This window comes from Rhopalosiphum maidis, chromosome 1 (genome assembly GCF_003676215.2).
Source record: "Rhopalosiphum maidis isolate BTI-1 chromosome 1, ASM367621v3, whole genome shotgun sequence".
Taxonomy (NCBI): domain Eukaryota; kingdom Metazoa; phylum Arthropoda; class Insecta; order Hemiptera; family Aphididae; genus Rhopalosiphum; species Rhopalosiphum maidis.
In genome coordinates this window covers 17,984,574-18,007,986 of record NC_040877.1, presented here as the reverse complement: position 1 = coordinate 18,007,986, position 23,413 = coordinate 17,984,574, and the positions used below count along the sequence as shown (strand labels likewise).

At 27.9% G+C, this 23,413-nt stretch overlaps 1 protein-coding gene across 1 annotated transcript; it reads right to left on the bottom strand.

The window, feature by feature from the left end:
* Positions 1-13,986: 13,986 nt before the first annotated feature.
* On the bottom strand, positions 13,987-21,803 carry LOC113548783 (protein tramtrack, alpha isoform-like). The gene is made up of 4 exons (XM_026949846.1): positions 20,665-21,803; positions 14,579-15,380; positions 14,377-14,433; positions 13,987-14,292 (listed from the first exon to the last, which is right to left on the bottom strand). The coding sequence occupies exons 1-4, from the start codon at positions 20,848-20,850 to the stop codon at positions 14,051-14,053; spliced, it is 1,287 nt and encodes a 428-aa protein (XP_026805647.1). The 5' UTR covers positions 20,851-21,803; the 3' UTR covers positions 13,987-14,050.
* Between the last annotated feature and the right edge of the window lie 1,610 nt (positions 21,804-23,413).

Genomic DNA, 23,413 nt, shown 5'->3' with positions numbered 1-23,413 from the left:
TTCAATATAATTAGGTATGAAATTAATTTAAAAAATTATAGTCAAATCCAATATCTTCATGAATATTTACTGCAGTAAGTTGTATTAAAGTAGATTTAAACTCATAAAAAATTGGTACTACTCAGATGGTCAGATCATATATATAATATGTGTAGGTACATTGTGCATCATAAACAACGATTTGGTTCAAGAATCAAGATATCGTGGCCATGCATAATAATTATTAAGGTAGGTACCTAAGAATTGATATTATAATTACATTTATAAAAAATAGTACTAATAAATAGTACCTTTACAACACGTAAATTTAAACTATTAACCTCTTTTTCGTAGTAATATTGTATACATTGAACTATGAAAAATAAGTAAAAGAAAGCTCGAAAACAAATATTTAAATAATCAATACCTACATTTATATCGGTATGCTGTTCGCAATTACTCTTATACGCTATTTATTCAAACGAATAAATACATTTTTTTAGTTTAATATATGTTTATACAAGCATATTTCACACTGTGAAGCTTACTTGAACTAATTAAATAATGTTAAAACACCGAGGTCACAACTCACAACTCTCATTTTACCAACCGACTAATTATTGTTCTACATCGCGATTGTTAGAAGGTTGTATCTAGTTTTAAAATGTTGCAATGCATAATAAATTATAAATATTTTCAATATAGGTACTTTATAATCAATAAATTACATGAAACATGTTAGCACTCGATAATAACTTGTATACGAGTGCTTGTCGGTTATTTTTCACACTATATTATATTATAATTTTATGGTAAATGCACTCGAAGAACCCGACAGTTAACTTTTAAAGTTTCATAATTATAAATGTTTTAATAATTAAATTAGTAACAAACCTGTTAAATATTTTCAAACAACCTGCAGGTATAAAACACCTATATATATGATGATACAATTTAATATATCGATATTATTAATTAAATAAATAAGTTTTGCCAGGCAACAAACAAAAGTGAGCCGAACCAAATGAATTAAATACACATAATTTCTACTTTCTATAAAGAATTAAAATTTCCGATACGAAATTGTCGAAAAACAAAATTTAGATGAATGCATACCACAAAAAGTCTAAACATTATAACAACCTATAATTAGAATTTAAAAATCATATGCATTATATTTATTTAAATAATAACTCATATCTAAAAAATATAATACAATTATTATAATTGATAGGTATACGTAAGACAGTCGTTTCTGATGAAATAGTAAAGATTTCAACTGAAGAAGTCTGATAATTCACCTTCCATTTAAACACTTCCCTTCTAAAATAATTGACAAGTGGTTTCTTTCAAAACACATCTGCCTACGAACCTATCAATAGATGCAATTTAAACTCCATAACCTACTAATATTTATAGACATTTTATCAGCGTATCAATTTATCGATTGTTTTCAATTAGGTATTACTCTAGAATACTAGATACCTAGGAAAAATATATTGCTCGTATTTAGAAAAATGCAGAATTTTAACGTTTAAATTATATATACCTGAAAAATGTGTAATAAACTTATTTTTATTTATGTAAACACTAAACAGTGATCAATATTTTATTTATTTTTAAAACGAATGTTCACAATCTGTATGAAAAATACTATAATTAATAAATATAATACAATTTACAGGGCTTGACGGCTTGAGTGAAAGGAGCGAACAGTAACGCTACTTCATTTTGAAAGTTTTTATTATGTTATATTTTTGTTTTCCTCGACTAATATATGTTTAGAAGATCGCGTGGATAATTATTAATTACGCTTTAAGCAGCGGGTAAAATTACCCGGGAGAATGAGAGAAATTAGACTTGATATTATGGGATTTTGGTGGGCTAAAGTGTTGAAATGGAATTTTTTATAGTAAGTGGGAGCGAGAACAAAGAGAGTAGAGAGAGATTTTGAAATCTTTATAAGAAGTTTTGTTCCTAGGTTAGGTTCCTACCACGAAGATTTGATTAATAAACGGAAGTTTATAGACTAAGAAGATTTAAACAGTTTAAAATTTGAGACTTTAGTCGATCCACAGATTTGGATACCATAAGGCATAAGTCATCGCAGGACAAATATTAGTCGTAGAGAAAATGTTATTATTGAGTGAGATGTTGGAGCGAAGAAGGAGTCTTAAACTAAGAAGTTTTAATTTTAAGGGAATTTCTTCTTTTTTTTTTTAATGTGAGTTTTCCACCAACCTAAGCCTTTATCGAGATAAACGCCTAAATATTTAACTGAGCCGACAATGGGAACTAATTTATTATCGATGTTAGTGGGGAGGACTGACTAGAGCGCAACATATTTTTGTGAACAATAACTTTGTGCTGCCATCTAGTTTTTGGTTTTGAGACATGCAGATTTTTATATTAAGAAATTACATTGTTCTCATTTATAGATGGCGTACAAAACACTTTATGATAAACATAATATAACTGATCACTTTATTTTGTACTTACGCTGTTTAATTTATTTATTACGCAATACGCACATGTAATAATGAAATAATTGTATGAAATATCTCTATATTCTATGGATATAGAAAACTACAACATAGTAACGTTTAAAAATCACAATAATGAATGTAGGAATCAAAAATCTTTATTTGTCATTAATAATAATTAATGACAAGCCATTAAAGATATGAGTAATGTATTTTAAGAATATTGTAATAAACGTAGTAATATAAAGGTTTAATATCATAAGCTTCAATTTAATTAATTTTAAAGACCATTTTAATTAAAAATAGATCTATATACTATTTTATAATTGTTGATTGATAATAAGACGTCGTATTAAGTACAATAACAACATAATGTCGTCCTTAACATCCAAAACAAATAGGTTGTAATTGGAAAAAATTAATTTAATTTTTAATTCGTACTTATATATAATAATCCAAAGTAAATATAGATGCGAATTTATGGAAATACATTATACGCAATATTGTAATAGGCGATGTATTGTCATTAAAAATTATAATAATTAAATTAACTATAATGGCTTAATAGTTAATTATGTAATTAACCGCCGTTACATATCTATTATTTTGATTAACTTGTTTTATATTTTGTTGTTAATTTTTATCATCGTTGTTACACGTAATTATTACTACTATATAATTTATATTAAATTTAATATTAATATAATTCAACAAAACCCGAACGATATTCAAAATCAAATGTTTGTGGTTAACATAACTTCTATTATGAAAACGAGTGAAATAAAATTGATATACAATTATAATTAACTTAAACCTAATTATTATATGCAACCAATCACAAAAACTCATATCAATTTCATACTACGCATTGACTGTTCAAATTTTTAATTATATGTAAATACGTATATGTGTTTTTCAGAAATCAATTAACAGAATATATTTAAACAATACACGTAATTAGTATAACTAGTTAAATTTTAAAAATATATATTTTAATTTTAAAATTGTATATGTTACTTGTGAATATTATACTTCGTCCATAGCGACGACATATTATTATGTTATTACTTATTTATAATGTCGTTTCTTTAGTTTTTACAATTTAGATTCAGCAAATAATAAATGACGTAGGTAATAGGTATATTAATATATATGTCCATAACTACCTAAGTTTAAGGATTATAGACACTTAAGGTCGTTTAATATCTTTGACTTAAACATTTGCTTAGTCGACATTTAAGCAAACCACTCATAAATAATAGCAATAGTAGTTATTTAAAATAACCAAACACAATATAAGGGATGGAACTCTTTCGAGACAAAATATACCTTTCCTTTTTTCAATCGGTGTACATTTTCAGGCTTTCTGTAACAACAATTTTAAAAATATTCAACACATACACTATTTTGGCCACAAAAGTAAAATTATATAATTAATTTACGATCAAAATTATATCTACGATTTTGGATCCAAAAATTTATCGTTTGATATAAGTTTATCATCTCCTCATAAAATATTATACCTGCATATTATGGTACATAGAAGATTTTCTGTTGTTTTTTGATATTGTCATTTAGGTGTTTGTATACTACGGGTTGTGTAATGTGTGTGTGCGTAGATACTCGTGTAAAAAATTCACTGCCATTTATTTTAATAATTTATTGTAAGTACTTATAATAAGCATATAAATTTAATATTTATTTTTATTTTATTTTACATCTTTTTAATGGTAAAGTAATTTTACATAAGTGAATAAAATAGTGCACTGGCTAAAAAAAGGTTATTATGAAATAATCGAAAAATTACATTAGTCGAAAAGAGAAATAGTTCCGTACTTCCGTCCCAACATATAGGACCAACGGGCAACGGCCTACAATATTATTATAAATTATAAAATACAAAATAATAGTGGCCCTAAATTGCCTACCTAACGCGCCGTTCGTTAATATGTAATACTTTGTCGTAAATACCGGTCGTTTAGTAAGTGTCATACTATAACATCTCAAATCCCTCTAGGCTCTAGACCCACTAACGTGTTTATTTTGACAACTGATTTAGATAAATATAATCAATGCCAAAAATGGGCATTATATTATAACTATAACTTTTATGTTTGACTTTTTTATTAATAACTCAACTAGTTTATTTATATTGTAATAACTTTTACAAATTGCTTAAAAACAAAAAGTAATTTGTTAAATTGAAATTAAAAATTATTTTGATATTTTTTACTTATTCGCGCTACATAAATGGTTTTAAATGCAATAAATAATTTCATCATGTTTTCGTATAACACAATAATAGGTAAAAAATACTACATGATAATGTTATTTAAAGGTAAAATTGGAATTAAAAGAATTTTACTAGATAAAAAACAAATGTCAACTGGTGTCTTGGGAATTACATATAAAAAAATATAAAAGTGATAAAAAATAACCCAAGTAGAAAATATGATGAATTTCAACGATTATCATAAAGTCGATCAATTATCATTATTTACAACTATTTTAATAACAATTTTTTAGTCAATAATTTTTATCCGTCATATTATATAGATCATTAATAAATTGTGATAGCTGTCCATGTAAGTCGGCGATCAAAGTTGACTCCGAGATAGCGTACGCATTGGGCTGTAGGAAGGATTTACACAATGTACATGACTTCAAGTAGCCAACAATCATAATAACACGTCCTAATATCTACTTATTACACTCCTATATGAATTCTTACTAATAGCTATTTTAACAAAATAACAATAGTTTTTGATTGTTTTTATTTCAACTATAATTATTTTTGCATCCATCAACACAAACTTTTAGCTGTCTACGTTACATTAAGATAATATAATAATTAATTATTATTAAAACTATACAAATTAAAAAGAGTATTTTTTATGACGTGATTCGGTTCGATCAAACCATTCTTTCGGAAGAGGGGATTTTTCCTGAAAATATAAAACCGTTATTAATATATTTTGTTGAAATTATAACTAATTTGCAAGATTTAAAATACTAACTCTACTAGACCTATGTTTATCAACCACCATATGGTGATCGTGACGAATATCAGTTGATTATTTTACATCTATTAGTAAAACAAATTTATATTTAACGATATGCCAGAAAACTATTTAATTCGACCCCACGCTCAACATAAGAAATACACTTTAATAGAACCAGGTGTGTATTGTTACCTTTAATTTAAAGTGAATTGACCTATTATAAAAATTAAAGCGAAGAATTTAATTTAGAACAACTTGTAAGCTATTGTTAATATTTTCATTATATTGGATGTGATGACGTAAAACGCGTGAGGTGACAATAGTATGGCACTGATACATCAAAATAGTATACAAATAAACAATACATTTTTTTTTCCCGTGACGTGATAACATCATATATAATGACAGCACGCGCGCTCACGTGACGTGACAATTATGCTGTTCCCGGCTTTAAACATTTAAGATTTTTTCGTTTTTGTAATTGATAACGTATTTAAATTAAAATTTGAACAAATAATTTTCATATTATTAAACTTTGTGTACCTACTTTACTTCAAAATCATGATTACATTAATAAATACATTATTAAAACGGAGATTATAGCATGCTTGCTAAATCCTCTGACATGTATTATTACTCGTGCATATTTTTTTATGAAATTATTTTTAATATTGTATAAATATTTAATTATTTTACACATTATATGTATATATGTATTACTGTGAATTTTTTTATCATATACGAGGAATCTCGTACCATGTAACAAAATAGTCTATCCGTGACGCCGTACTATCATATTTATATGATTCCTATATAGTATGTACATTGTACAACCTACTTAATGATTTTAAAAACTAATTGATATTGAAAAAATGAACCAAATAGAATTACATACTTCACAACACCTGTACAATGAAAGTGGTCTTGAATAAAGCATAAGCACGTTTTACAATTTTTTTTTTCATTAAAAAAAAATATTAAAGCGAATCCATGACGTTGTACTGTTATATTTTTTATGATACGTAATGTTTTAAAAATTAATGGATACTAGCAAAATGAACCAAATAAAAATAAAATATAAGAAACTAATTAATCAAACTTATTGGGGTAATAGTACTTTCAATAAATTACTATGGTTTTCATTTCATATAATTTATCAATTACTCAAATAGTTATGGAAAATAATTTCATAAGAAATAGAAGAAAAATGTTCGTCGTTATATACATATAATTATCTATGCCTAAACGAAATACAATGTAAATTACAATTTTTAATGTTAGATAAAGTTATAAATTACATCAATAAGAATTAATTTATCATATAAAAATAACTAAAGTAGGTATTAGTCATTTAACAACTCTTAAATTTATTGTACGATCCTTAATAATTATCAAAATTTTAAAAACATTAGACTTTCAAAATATAAGAATAAGTTGTTTGTTGATATTTGCAACGATGTATTTAGGATTTCAATATTATTATACACTAAAATATGATCGGTTATTCACCAAATATTATGTTTTATCTCGTAACTATCCTATTTTTATGCATATCAATATATTTTGTTCATAAAAACAAAAATTTATTGAATTTCAGCCATATTTAAAATACTACATCGTTTATAATTATTTAAATTTAATATATGTTTTAAAAAGCCACTACACCGTCTACACCAACATTTGTTTTCTCTGTCTATCTCCCATATAATATATAAAAACAAATATATTCCATATTTCCACGATTACGACTCACTGGTTCAGTTTAAGGCATAGGCGCCTATTAAATATTTTATAAAGATAAATATTTGTTATGCATTTATCGGTTAGATTTTTGATATTTACATTTTTTAATAAAATTATTAATGGTTAAAAATAATGAAAATAATTTTAAATTAAAACATGTTTATATTTATAAAAAATGTAAATATTAAAAATCTATCTGATCAATAAACAGGAATTATTTTACTTTGTAAAATGTAAAATATATAATAAGTGCTTTTGTCCTAATCTAAACTAGAAAATCATAAATCGTGAAAATACGGAATATCTTTGTTCTTATATTATGTAGGAGATAGACAGAAAAAACAATTGTTGGTGTAGCGACCCAATTAACAAATAACAATAATATACCAATTAATTGGACGAGTAAAGTATATATTAATAGAATCAGAGAAGGATGTGAATAAAATCATCTGACATCGTACAGCAATTAAAATGTGTACCGTCTATTGATCAAATCATCGTAGTATGACAGTGATAGATCGTGTATATCTAACTTTTACATTTTTTCGAGCATTGATTAAATGATATTTTATTAAAATTATATTATTTTATATCTCGAGCAATTAATTAGACTATATTGCATAAGAAATTGTATTATAAATCATTGTTTTCCAAACTAATAATGCATTTATTTTTTTACTACTTACTATATATCAAGGGTGGCGAACCTTTATGGGGTCAAATGCCAAATTTTCCCAATTAAAATTTTGAAAATTTTTCACGTGGTCAAAAGAAATTAAATTTTCTAAGTTTAAAAATAAAGTTACTGATGTATTATATCTTATTTTATTAAGTAAGCACACCTTTTTTTTTTTGTTATTATAATTTTGAAAATGTATATAATTTGTTTCATTGAATTTCTTATAACAGTAATAATCAAAACATAATAAATAACATAATTTTTAATAGTTTAAATTTTTCACGTGCTATTGAAATTTGGTCAGCGTGCCACTTTTGGCACGCGTGCCGTAGATTCGCCACCCCTGCTATATAGTAATTTTATATATATTTTATACTGCAATATTATCTTGAATAATTTCTACGAAAACTGATAGGTTAATAATATTTAGAAAATTATTTTAAATATTGAATAAAAATATTTTTATTTTTTTAATTATATTTATTAGGTATTTTTAAAATTGCTTAACAATATTGTAAAATCTGCCCACGTGCATATTGTACGTATAAAACCAAAAACTAACAGTAAAGTTCTGAAAATCGTGCAAAGCATACTTGCTATTAAATAAAATATATCATCACGGAAGAAAATCACCCTGATAATATTTTATTATATACGTGCATATTGATTTATTATTTAATTATTTGACACGTTCTATTAAATTGTATTATTATGAATTTCTTATTATACAAGAATAAGACTCTGTGATGTAACATAATAGCCTATCCATGACGCCGTACTATCACATTTCTAAAGTAGGTACTTATTTGGACTATTTCAGCAGTTCCCAACCTGGGGGTAATCACCCACAAGAGAGTAAATAAATAGTTTAACTATTTATTTTTATTTTAAGTACTTATTATCTATTTAGTCATGTGTACTATGACTGTAAATGTAATTCTAATAACTCATGTTTTCTTTGTTTAAAAAATTTAAATAAATTATAACTATAATCATAATATATATTTTGTTTTCGTTATTTTTTTACTCAACATTTTTTTGGGAGGTATGGTTGTTTGTTAATATCTAACCTGGCTTATTGGTAATAGTTTTAAAAAGGTTAGGAATCGCTGGACTATTTAGTACTAAGTACTTTCTGGTACATACTGTTTTTAAAAATTAATTGATACTAGAAAATTAAACCAAAACATAGAATATAACATACCTACAACACCTACAGCGTAAAAATGGTTTTGGATAAAATAGAAACCCGTTACACTGTTTTTTTTTTTCAATTAAAAAAAGACAAACCACTGGTGAATTGTCAATATGCGCACTTATTTTTATTATTACTATTTCTATGCGTCAGTCGGCAGATAAGTAATTTGAATTAAGATATATATGCTGCGTGTGATATTTAAAACTAATTAAGTAATATTATACTATTGAGTTAATATCAAGTCATTATTATTTCCTACCACAATACCACACTAAGATTAAGCAAATAACATGTTTTAGCTCTTTTTTTTTTATACTTATACTTAAAATTTCAAATTCACCAATTTTGAGTTATTAACATAGCAAATTTATTTTCATTAGAAACGATTTTGTGTTTTTAACTTGAATATTAGAACGAATTAACCTTTTATCAAACTTACAGATACAAACATTATCTGTCAACTCTCGTCGGTTTCTACGATATTTTAATTTATAAGCAATTACGATTAATGGACATTTTTATATTTTAGTATTATACATATTTTCATTAATCACTTATAAATTAAAATATCGTAAAATACCTCAGATAACAGATAATGCTCTTACCTGTAATGAGATTGATAATAGATCAATCCGCTTTAATATTAATAAAGTCAGAAACGCAAAATCGATTCAACTGAAAGCAAATAATTTGATGTGTTTTGTACGTTTGTAAGCTGGAAATAACACTTGCGGGGGTGTAGCGTCCTCTTTAATAATTAATACCTACTCGAAGTGCAAATTCGTTAAAAATTAATATCATATTATCATCTATAGCCTATAGGTATATGTAAAAACGGTATCTAATTTCAAATACATATATCAATAACGGTAATTAATAATAATGGATAAATATAAAAATGTTAGTTTTACATAATAAAAAACCCAAACCATATGACCAATATTATCGATACGAACAAAAAACATAAATAAATAACGTAAATATTAGGACGCCAGGAAATAGAGCAAAAAATGTAAAAAATCACATTTTTTTTTTATTTCCGTTATTTACACCGGCGGATCGTATAGCAAATAATGCTGTTTAGCTTTCTTTATTGATTCTATTTTATTTCTCGTGAACTTCATAAGAAAATGCAAATCCTTGATCATATTATACTATTTTAATGGTTATTACTCATTTGTAGAAAACAATTTAAAAATGCACATCGATTTGTCAACAGAAAATGAAATATTTTTGCAGTTTATATTTGTACATTGTACATCAGTATTATTGTTACAGCATCTGTCAACAACTTATCTATTATTGTTTATTACTTTAAGACTTTTAAGTAATAGGTACTATTCACTCGGCTCACAGGCATTATTGTGTATTTTTTACTTTTATTGATCGCCAATTAAAACAAAACATCCCAATCGACCCAATCAATAGTTACAATATTATATTAGTATATTACCGACCTATACAACATGCCTTCACTTGTGGCAGAATACCTATCTAATAGTTTTAGTGTACTACATGTCTACATTAATACATTTTACACGAAACAAAGAGTGAACGATAATATGTTTACTTATAAATTATAATTCATTACCGTCGCCGTCAATATGTATTTAAATTATTATGGATAAAATATGTTTTCGATTTTTTCTGGTATGTTTATCTCAGACTGTTAATTAATTTTCGATACACACTGGGTTTATTATTGATTTTTAAAAAGGCAGTAATACTTACCTGCCTCTATTACAATGTATATTTCACAGCAAACTGAGCATTATTTTCAAACCGCAATAAACTGCCATCTATCGAACATCAACCACTCTTTGCAATATCTATTCCAAGAAATGTCACTATACGTAGAAGGCTGTAAAATAATTGGCCAATAGGCGCCTTAATCCAATAATAATTGTGTTACCAATTAATTTTTGTAAACAATATTAACAAGGTAGTTTCGTCTCAGTCTAATCTACTTGAGTCCATGTACCTATAATTTTACTTTTCACATATTTATGTTTTAATTAATTATAATATTATACGCAAATTACAAAACTAAGTATGTATTATATCGTATATGTGCCGAAATGAGCATATCATGAGAATTACAACCACGGTAGATTAATCTACCGTGATTACAACTACGATGGTTTCAGAAATAAAAATGTAGTTACCCTTACGTTTGACGATGCTTTCATAGCGAAACGACGAATTATAAATCGCTTGTTTTTAAATAGCACCGAGTGTATTTAAATAGCGAAAATGGTAGCATATTTATAATATTACGATTGCGCCATTAAATTTCTCCGAAATCAACTAGAGTATCGAGAATAAATGACGACAGAAAATTTCGAATCAAAAACAGCGTATTTTATACAAATTATTATTATTACAATACCTACAAGAATCGTTTTCTTTGTCAAGCAAGTTGGCGGTTCCCTGGTCTATGGGCAACAACTGAAATCCTTTTTTAATACTGATATTGATACTGCATATAAATAAAAAAACATGTAACGGAATTATATTTGTTCTTGATGGGATCTCCCTCTTAACACATACGATACAACTAGACAAAATACCGAGATACGACCGTTGACCAGCAATGATTTAATAGTTGAGATGATGTAACTGTTGTAGGCAAGTATAAACGTGTCTAATAAAGCTCTATGGAAAATTATCGAAAACTTAAAATCTAACACACTGATAGTTTATCGTTCAATAGTATATATTAACTATTATGTTTAGCAACGGATTAAGGGGAATAGGTACCGAGACAATACATCCTTGCGCATATTTTTTCGTTCGTATTCGCACGTGTAACCTCCTCTATTAATTTATCATCGACAGTCGTACGACTATTGTTTTGTTTTTTTATTTTTATTTTTTACGCCTTAAAAATTTCAAATCGTAAATGACCGGCAAACCGTGAACAATTGCGATTCGTTTCGGTCAGCAAAAAATACGTGGCCAACACAAGCTTGCATAGCTTTCCTCGTTTCAGATACGCTTAAGTCTCGAGTGAAATCATAAATACATCGCAAAACCGTATAAATTGATAATATATTATTATTATTATACCGGTTGTACCGCACACACGCTCGTCGACTGCTTTTCAATATATTCATAACTAGACCAAAAATATTAATGTAATCGTGTGACTAGTTGATTATTTTGAATTTCATTTTATAAAAATTATCATCGTGGAAAACGATTTGAAACGTTTTATTTTTTTTCGCCATTAAGACATTAAGATACAAAAATAATCATCCACAGTTTCATAGGTATTTTTACAAGTTTATTTTATAGAAAAATCAAATAAGTAGGTACCTAAAAAAAAAAGAATGATAATAGATTCATAAAAAAGCGAATAATATTATAAATCCAACACAATACTTAATAATACAAAAATTAATAGTTAACAAAATTAGTCTTAAGTATAAATCATATAAAATGTATAAAAAAAAAAAAAAAAAATAGGGCACTTACCATATTTCTAACCTGTTTACCGTTACAAAAAAATTCATAATATAGACGTATACAAAATAATAAAACGAAATTTTATGTTGGTAGTTTGTAAATAATATAAATCAAGGAAAATGCCCATTATTAACACAAAAATACAATAATAAACATTGTACATGGTCAGATCGATCTAAATCAGTCAGATGAAGTATATATTTAAATACATATATTATATATATACATATATATATAACATAAAATTATTGTCATGGAAAAATAGTGATTTTTTTTTAAGTAAATCTAGTGGTGCATAAGATGAAGACCCGTAGCGATTAAACAGTCGATATGTAATATTCAAAATCCTAAGACTTGATTTTGTGAGCAAATTCATAAAACATGAATCATCTACACTCTTATTGTACTATTTTTATCATTTTCCCAACAGTGTGGAATTCGTTTAACAATATTTCGTTCTGACATATTACAAAATATGGTAGTTAACTGACAACTAGTTTTAACCATTATATAAAAATACAAACCTAACATATAACAAAGCACATGTAAAAAAAATTTTACAAAAAATAAAACATGTACACCTGAAAATACAACAAACATTTGGAAGACACTAGTTGTACATACATTTTTAAAAACGAGAGTATAATTTGAATGCTGTAGTTTAAGTAAAAATTCAATAATCACATGTTCATAAGGCACTTTGGAAGCTCACAGTGAGGTATATCCGTAAAAAATATATAATAAAACATTGATACAAAAAGAAAAAAATATTTTATCACATAGCGTTAAACAATTCATGAGCTTTGAAATTCGTAATTATATAATAATAATAATAAATTCGCTTAAGTACTAAATCTTATAAAAATAATTAATACTAGAGAATAAACTTATATGTAAGTTTAAATGATTAACATTTATCATTTAGTTTTATATATATTTTAGGAACAAGTGTAGCGGTTAATCCTTAAATACTGCATACATAATATTAATATTATATAAAATAATACGCACACTGTCCTACAATTACATAAGAAAAAAAATACAACTTAACATAAGACACATGCATATAACATTTTACATAAAAACTCAGTTTCAAAAACATCTGGTCATAATGAGGACATTATTCATATAAAATTCCAATGCTTAGGAAACAATATTAAGTCATAGTGCTTTAAAATGTTCTTAGACATTATACAATACACACTGGATAAAATTAATAACTGTAAATATAATAAAATCAATAGAATCAACTCGAATTGATATTGAGCCTTAAAATTATTTGTTCAAACGAGTTAGGAAAATAATTGTTTTATTTCATTCAATAAATTGGAAGCTAATACTGAACCCTGATCAATGAAGTTTCCATGAAATCACAACAATGAGCAAATATGAAGATTTGTTTAATAATAATAATAAAAAAAAATTAAAAATAAAAAAAGTTTAGAGAGCCTCAACTACTCAAAACTTTTATATTGGATGTTGTGACGCATCTAGGAACTTACTCTAACGCAGTATGATACTTGCGTATGTGCACCCTAAGATTACCACTCTGTTTGGCGCGATATTCGCAATGAGGACAACGATGAACTGGCTCTTTTCCTCCACATTCAAACACTTCATGACGTTTTAATGTACTCTTCCATCGATACCTCTTACCACAATGCTGACAACTGAATGGATTTGCTTGGGTTGTACGCACGTATTTGGAGTTTTGTTCAAAGTTTTTCCACCATAAAGAACCTAAAGAAAGAACTATAATAAATAAACATAATCTATTAGCACATAAAATCGACTTATGTCAAATGACAAAGTCGTCATAAATACCTTGATCCTGCATGTTTTGTGGTATGTTCATGCCTCCATACTCAGTAAGTTCCATACCTAGAAAAATAATTTTAAATTTTGATTAATATAAAATATTTAATTAATTATTAATGTATTGAGCAGTCAATGAATTAAATTAGATTTTTAATGATAACGAATCCATATAATAAAAACGACTTTTAATTTAAAAAATGATTTTTACCTTCTTCGGGCCGAAAATTTGTCATGCTGATTTGTGAGGATGATAAGTCTACTTTAACAGTTGTGCTTGTTGTACACATTTCACTATGGACATTATTTTCACTTTCACTAGCTTCTTCTTCCGTATCAGTTTTCTCAAGTTTAATATCACTTATTGAGCCACTAGAAGGCCAGTACTTATCTTCTTTATCTCCAATTACTACACCATTTACTTCGGGCTTTTTCTCAGAATTTTCCTCATCAGCTTGAACATTTGCTGATTCCACCACAGGTTTAGGAATAACTGGAGGAGATGGTATGTTTGCCTTGCCTTCACCAGCTAAACTGGGTGCAGTGGGATTTGGTGTATTGTTAACATCTAAACTATTGGCATTAGTACGACTTGGATTAACTGGTGACACAACAAGGCTACTAAAGTTCTTCACTGGTTGTACTAATTTACGTCGTTTTGTATTTGGTATAGTAGGTACAATAGGTGTTGGGGGTGGCAGTGGTGGGACAGTCATGGATGGATCAAAAGCACCATCAGTAACTTTAGGTGTAACAGACTTTTTTGGCAAGCCAGGTGAAATATTTCTTGTTGCATTTTTTCGAGTATCTAGTTTTCGATCAGATCGGCCACTACTTTCAGTCAGTCCTTTAATTTGCAACGATTCTGCAGCTTTCAGGAATGATCCAAGTTGTTCTTGGGTAATATTTACTTCACCGCGGTACATATAGTCCATCATAGACCGCAATTCTTGGTATGTTACATCTTTAAGTATAAGCACCGGATATTTATCAAAATGTTGATTTAACAGCATCTAAAAGTAAAAAAATAGAGTAAAAATTAGTTAAAAAGGATTCTAGTAATTATGAAACATTTAATAAATAAATTTTATTTCTATTTATAAGTATAACCTAAATTAAGAAAATTGATTAAGACCAGTGCTATGTTTAAATTGAAAGGTTTTTAAAACAACAACAAAAAATGTACCTACAAATCTTTAAGTTAAAATTGAATAATTATACTTCCATAAGCTCGCATGAGTTTAATGTAAACTAAGAAAATACCTTCTATAAGAAAAAACAATTGTCTGAAGTAATCAAAACAACTACCTACTCATTTCATTCAATGCAATAATAAGACTAATTATTATTTAAAGTAATTTTAGTTAAAATTAAATGTATAGATAAAATGGACTACCAATGAGTTAAGTGATATTTTTTTATTATAGCCTAGCTCTGTGTCCAACACAGTAGGTAGGCTATTATTAAATAATAATTCACATAGTTTGTTACTGGTATCTCATAAAAGAGGTCAAGTTGACAAAGTGTATCAGACAGCTGTCTGAATAATGTCATATACTCAATAGTCTACCGGAACAAGAAAAAAAAGTATGAGCTAATTTCTCCTCACACATACAAGCTAAACAATATATTATATTCTACACATTTATTGCCTATTGTGTGACATATTATTTTCTTTTTTTTATTATATTTATAAATTCCTTAAAAATCGTGTTTAATAGTATAAGAAAAATCAAAACACTATTTAAGTGTTAAATTTGATTTATTCTATTTATTACATATACATTTCATAAATATATAATAGATCTAAGTGAATTTTTAAAATAAATAATTAAAATACTAAATTAGGTAACGAAATAAACATTAAAAAAAAAAAATTATCTAGGCCACTTTTTTTGTGATGTACCTTCTATTATAATTGACAGTACACTCAAAGTTGGATGTACCAAATCAGTGAATGGAAAATAGAAAGGCAATAATAAGATGAGGCTAAACACAGTTATATAATAGTTTCAAACAAGATTTTCACGGTATTTGTTTAATTTAAATCATTCAGTTGAACTAAAAGTAATTCAACAAAGACCTAAATATGAAATATATTATATTTTAAATGCAAATTCAAAAATGACATATTTATAATATATAATATACATTTTTTTTAAATCAATACCTAACTTAATATAATAATTAAAAAGAATAAAGAAATAAATACATAATCTATTATTTACATAATGTACCTATATAAATTATAGCAGAATAAAGATTTGTACTGGTATAAATACATTCACTTGCAATATCCTTATGGATAACAAATGATACACAAATAAGGCAATTTTCAATGATTAATAGATAATAAGCACTCTCTATTCAATTAATAAAAAATGTAATAGATTGTAACCAATACACAAATGCATACCTTAAAATAAACAACATAAACACTTTATTCATACAAAAACATTAAGACAAATTATTATAATTTTTAACATCAAATATATTTTTTTTTATTCCTTTAAATTTATAAAAAAATAAGAAATAAAAGAATAAAATATTATTTTGCTACACATTTAGTTTGTACACAAAGTATTTTAAAATATGATAAATAAGCTAAATATTCCCTTATCTCTGAAATATGCTTTAATAAGCGAAAAATAAACTTTTTCTACGAATTATTTTTTAACAAATTGTCAACATATTTGTCAACCACATCACATTATGTAATAACTTTTTGTACTTACTTGGGTAATGATAAATAATTAAACAAATTATGCAAATTACAATACATTGTTAAATGTATGGTAGAACAAACACAGTAATTTAATTGAAAAATTAGTTAACACTATACCCAACTATTGTACAATATAAAGGTAAATATAAATATAAATAAGTTTATGTAAAAAAAAAAAACCAATAATTAATATGTTTATGTTGTGTAATACCTACATCTTAAATTTGGATATTATAATTATATATTATATAAAAAGGTTCAAATTTTGATAATTCTTAATAACAGAGGCAAAACTAATAATGACCGTTTTTAACATATACGAAAAATAATTGATCTAATGATCTTTCGACAATTTATAGTTTGATAAAACAAGGTCTGATCAATAATTATTAACTTGGGTTTCAATAAAAAAATGAATACAGTATAATTAACAAAACATGATTAAAAGTTTTGAAATTAAATATTTGTTTTAAATTATAATAAAATTGTTTGATACTCAATAAGTAATGAGTATTAAAACATTTAAAATGCAAAGTATAACTAAAAAATAGAAAAAGGTACCTAAAATTTAAAAATGACTACATTAAAAAAAAGTATACCTAACAGTTGTTATTTGATTTCTATTTAACCAACGTATTATACTATTTTTAAATCTTAAAATACATTTAACCAAAACAATAAATTATAAAAATGTTAAATAATCTTTTTGGTGTGGCAATGAAAAAGATAATTATAATTATTTGATTGAATTGTTTTGTTTTTTTAAATTAATTATTAAAGTCACACAAATAAGTTTACCGCGATCAGTTTATTTTAATAAAGTTCTACACAAGAAAAATTCAAAAAACATTTATTTGATTATTAGAAAATATAATACAACAAACTATTTAGAATCTAATAGTTTTCAATTAAATTGATCTATTAAAAAACAATAATAATAATAACAATAACAACAATTTATTTAATAATGATTAATATTTTTATTTATTCATCAACATTAATATAGCCTAAACATTTAAAAAAAAATGTTATTATTATTTTAACTTTATATTTTAATGTGCAATAGAAGACAATTATAAATATGTATCATCAAATGCATTGATACCAAATATTTATTTAAGAAAATTGTATTTTATACATAAAACTATGCAGTGATCTAATTTTTAATTTAAAATCAACAATTGCTTCGTTTTTAAATAATAAATATGATGTCATAACAATCATGAAAAAATAAAATAAATCAAACAATATAGTTAACATCACACATTTATAATTAATTTTATAAAGGAAATTTGCCCAATCCATTTTATGATTATTTAAAAATACTTATATCAAATTAATTCGTGGAGCTTGTTTGAAAATCTAATTGAGATAACAAAGGTATTTAATATGTTATTAAGCACAAATGTAGGTAAATAAAAATAAAGCAAATAGTTAACAGTTATAATTAAAATACTAACGCTACTAACAGGTAAATGTAATCAACAACTTTAATTTGCAAAGACCATTATTATATACAACTTAAAATTTTAGTGTCTAGGTATATTAATAATAATAAAACTATTATAGGTATTTAAAATAAAATAAAATAGTATAAAAGTTAAATTCAATTTTTCATTGTACACTCAATTCCATACAATATAATTAATTGTTTACTACCCGCATTAAATGTAAATAAAATGCATCTTTGATATTATAAATTAAATAGATACTTACATTGGAATACTTATACAATTTTAATAGGTACATGAGATATGTGTAACCTAACAGTTTCAACTTTCTGTCGGTCAATATATTAATAACTGTGATAGAGTATATCAGTGAGGATTATATTACAGTAAACTTGCCATTTACAACTCACACCATAAGTTGTTTATTAATTTAAAATATATTTTCTTTTAACAATAATTTTACTCTAAAATATCAAATACTATGAAATTTTTTAAAACATCTATTTATATAAAGTAAGACAGGTTTTTCTATACAAGGAATTAAGTTAGCTAGTTACCATTACTGTATTGTTGGTAAAAAAGCTGCTATATGATATAATTAATAAGTAAGCAATAAAATAATTTATTTTAGTTTTCAATAGATATAAAATGTATAAAAAATTGTCGATAAATTTTGAAAATTTATGTTTAGTTGTTACACATTGCAATTTAACTTGATATGATCATCCTTACATATATACATTTTTAAAACAAGTTTAAGACACATCGAACCAGACTCCCTTACATAACTATACTGCTATGAGTATACCTTAATTCAGAAGATTCTGGCTTTCTACAGCAAATACATAAATTAATAAATCAATAGAGAAATTTTTAAGATATCAGTGTTATTCAAACAATACAAAAGTTATATGAAATTTCTTGTGAAATGTTAATAGGTATAACTATTAATATTTGAATAAACAAAATCTTTATACATTTTCCATCATATAGGTGTTCATAAAATTAGGAACATAAAACAACATATCTATTATTAATTGGTACTGACTAATTTAAAAAAGATCGTTAAGTATAATTTCTTTTATATAATCAAATATAATTTTTAATACTAATAGTTACACTAACATCTCAATTAAAATTAAAAACAATTTAGTTTGTAGGAGACATCTATTAAAAAAATATAGTCAAATAGTATGCTAAATTTAATGTGGTTGATAACCTTTTAAAGATAGCATTCAATAGGACCTATTAACAATTTTTAATGTTCTCATTCATTTTCTATATTATTAATATTCTATCAATATAATATGCTTGTATGAATGTATTATTATAATATACCTTAATACATGTGTCAAATATACCAGACAATAGTATTTCTAAGCTAACTTAAATGAAAGGGTAGTTAAATTAATTACTATAAAATAATTTAGTATACATAGTTTTAGTGGATATCTGTAGATATCCATACAGATACCTATAACGTAGATTTTTTTTTTAAACTTAATTTAAAGCGTAGTTTAAAGCAATTATAAGCCAACTCTCAACAAACAATCACACAATGAAAAAGTGTGAATACAACTTTTCATATGAATGCTTATACCGCACATTGATAAAGATTTAGGTTAGTTTAATCACAAGAGCCAAAACCAAAAAATAAAAAGCCGATTATAGTCGGTGCAAAAAATAATGTGCCGAGAATGTAAATGTCGAATAACTAAAGCATTTGAACAATCGTAACCTACGGTCGAATAAAAATCACATTTTCGATTGATCAATAGTTGATTGGGAAATATCAAAACCACTAAAAAAAGTTTTGAGAACAATAGATATCAATTATTAAAACAATAATAAAAACAAGAACAACCGCGACCACGACAACAAAGAAAAAGTTGGAAGTTTCTATGGGGGAAAAATCGATACGTTCTGGCACACTCAACAGGTGCTTCGCGTGGTCAAACAAAAACGCGGAGGCTCAACATATGGGACACGCCACAACGTGGTCGTCGCAAGATTTCGTCGATGACACGACGCAATAAGTCGGGTGGACTACGACGACAACGACACAACCATATGACATAATAATAATATTATATAAAATTACAAACGGTCGACGAGACTTACCGCGAAATAAGGGCTGCAGGCGGACAGGACAACTTTGTGCGCGTTCATGCACTGTCCCTCGGCGGCCAGGGCGCAGTCCACCAGCGATCCGCTCTCCAACAGGCTATCGAACACCGAAATCAACGTGTTCTGATGGTTGTTCCACCGCAAGCAGAACTGTTGCTGCTGCTGCTGTTGGTGGTCCATGGCGTGACGGGACGTAATGCGCGTTCGGCGGTGATTATAATGATAGTAATATTATTACTACGACAATAACAATATATATTATAGTCCGGACGCACAGATGCTGCTGACCGGCTAAAACGTAGACGGTGAATTGCTGTTCTCTTGCCTGACGAAAATGTCTGCGTTACAAAATGCGACGACAACAACGGCGACGAGCAGCCGACGCGAAGACGACCTGTTGTGCGCGTTCGCGTGTGCACAACATATACACACGCACGCACGCACACACACACACACGCGCGCACGTACACACGCACTCGCAAGCACGCGACCGATAGGCCCGGACGGCTGTGTAAAGTAAAAACGCGCCGCGGCGGCAGCACCACACGCACTACAAAAAGCGCCGATCGCACAGACACACGAGATCGCGAAAAACTTGTCGGCAGAAAATCCGAACGAAATAGATAGAGAAACGTATAGGGAAAAAATAAAAAATCACAAAATTCGGTACGTTTGAAAAATATTTGAATAGCTTAACACGATAAAAGATCGTCTCCGAACTGAATAATTACTATTGGCGTTGCTACGGTGCAGAGGTAGTTAGTGATGATAATAAAACAATATTATGTCGTTCACGATCCACGACGTCGTTACAGGTTTCGCGACGGACCGGACGCGCAGAACGAGTCGAACTATGGAGTGCCGCACGGTCGTGTCGGCGACAAAAGCGTCGGATGAGTTATAGCCGGCCGATATGATGGGTAGTGGGTACCTATTGGACGTCCGCCGGTCCCGTTTTCAGCGGTGGCAGCAGCACCGGCGAAAGCAGCGCTGTGGGACAAAGAGAAATTTTCACACTGAAACGCGGCGTAACGAAATTCAAACATACCATCGCATCGGCACTCCGGTGTGGTGTTCGGTACTTCGGTTCGTTCGTCGCGTATATTACCAAAAATATTGTGTGTGCGCGCGCGCGCTCGCGGGCCGGGTAGTCTCGGGCCGTGGGAGGGGTAGGACTGGAACGGCGGTGCGGGGAGCCGAGAGAGAAATACACAAAAAATAGAGAGAAAAAACAACAACACAAAAAAAACAGAAACGACGGCGCGAAACGCGGACAATAAAGTTTTTTTTCGGCAGTGCCAACTTTGAAAGTTTGCACGGTAATTTAGGACCGGTCGGCGGTCGCTGCACGAAGCGCGGTCGTCTTTGAGCCACCGTGCCGGTTACATGGAGGCTTGTCGGTAGTAACTAAGTTGTCACTCTCGCCAAATTGCGTATGAAATCATCAAACAACGCTAACGACAGTATAAAGTCGTGTTGTATGATGATTTATCTTTTAATATTATTATTAATGTGTGCTCATACACACGCTCGCACACTCGTTATATAAAAAAAAAAATCATAATTGTTATCAGTCCGCGTGTCAGCACGCGTAAATGAGTTTTTTTATTAATGAAATGAACAACGGATAGGCAGTGTTAATTAGTGCGGGACCGGGGGGGGACGTTGGTGGGGGCGGCGGCTGCGATTACGGATCCGTAAACATGACCGACAATTTATAGTTGTATAGTAATAATAATATCCGAATAATTATTTCTGTTATCCGGTGGGCTGTTCGTACTGTTCATAGCAACAGCAGCTCGCCGACGTGCCGAATTGGTTGAGGCAAAACGTGCTTGCAGTGTGCGCGCCCGAGGGAATGGCAGCATTCGGCGTACCGGTCACACTGCGCGCGACGAACGTTTGGAAAGTTCGACGGCGGCAGCGGCTGTTTGTTTACACAATATATACAACCGCGGAGATTCGAACGCGGGCAAAAAAAAAAAAACAACGAAACAAGGGAAAAAAATAAAGAAAGAAATAATATGAATTTTCGACGGCGGCACGGGTTGTTGCCGCCATCGTTTCGGTGGGAGGAGAGAATTCTATTTCACGGAATTACATTGTGATGATCCGTATCGGGTCCGTCCGTCCTCACTCCTCATCACTGCCTCATGGTTCTTTTATTATATTATATATATATATATATATATATATATTATACACGTTTTATTATTATTTTGCTGAAACGCGTATATAATACAATGCGCTCGAAAAACGGTAATATACTTTAATATTATCGTACTTTGCGTCCTCTCCTCGCACATATTTTATTTGAAAGCCAATGCGCTTGTACTAACCATTTATAACATATTAACATTATATACGTGGATAGATAGTAGATAGGTACTGTGCATATGTGTGAACGTGTGATTATGTTATGTTTATGATGTCTTGTTTAAAATATTATGCACAATATGATATGTAATAGTAATTCCCGAAAAACCAACCCGGCGCCTACGGATATTAATATACGCTTTACACACAACGTCAATAAATTCATAATATTCATAATATTATATTATTATACAATTCGTCGGCCGAATTCGAATATTTTAAATATTTAATGAAAAAAATTATATTACGGCGAAACGTCGCGTGTAATGGCATGACGACAAACCGACGTATATTACATTTTTAACGGTAAACACGTGTTACGTACACGTATGATGTACCATTATATTATCATTTGAGACCAAGATGT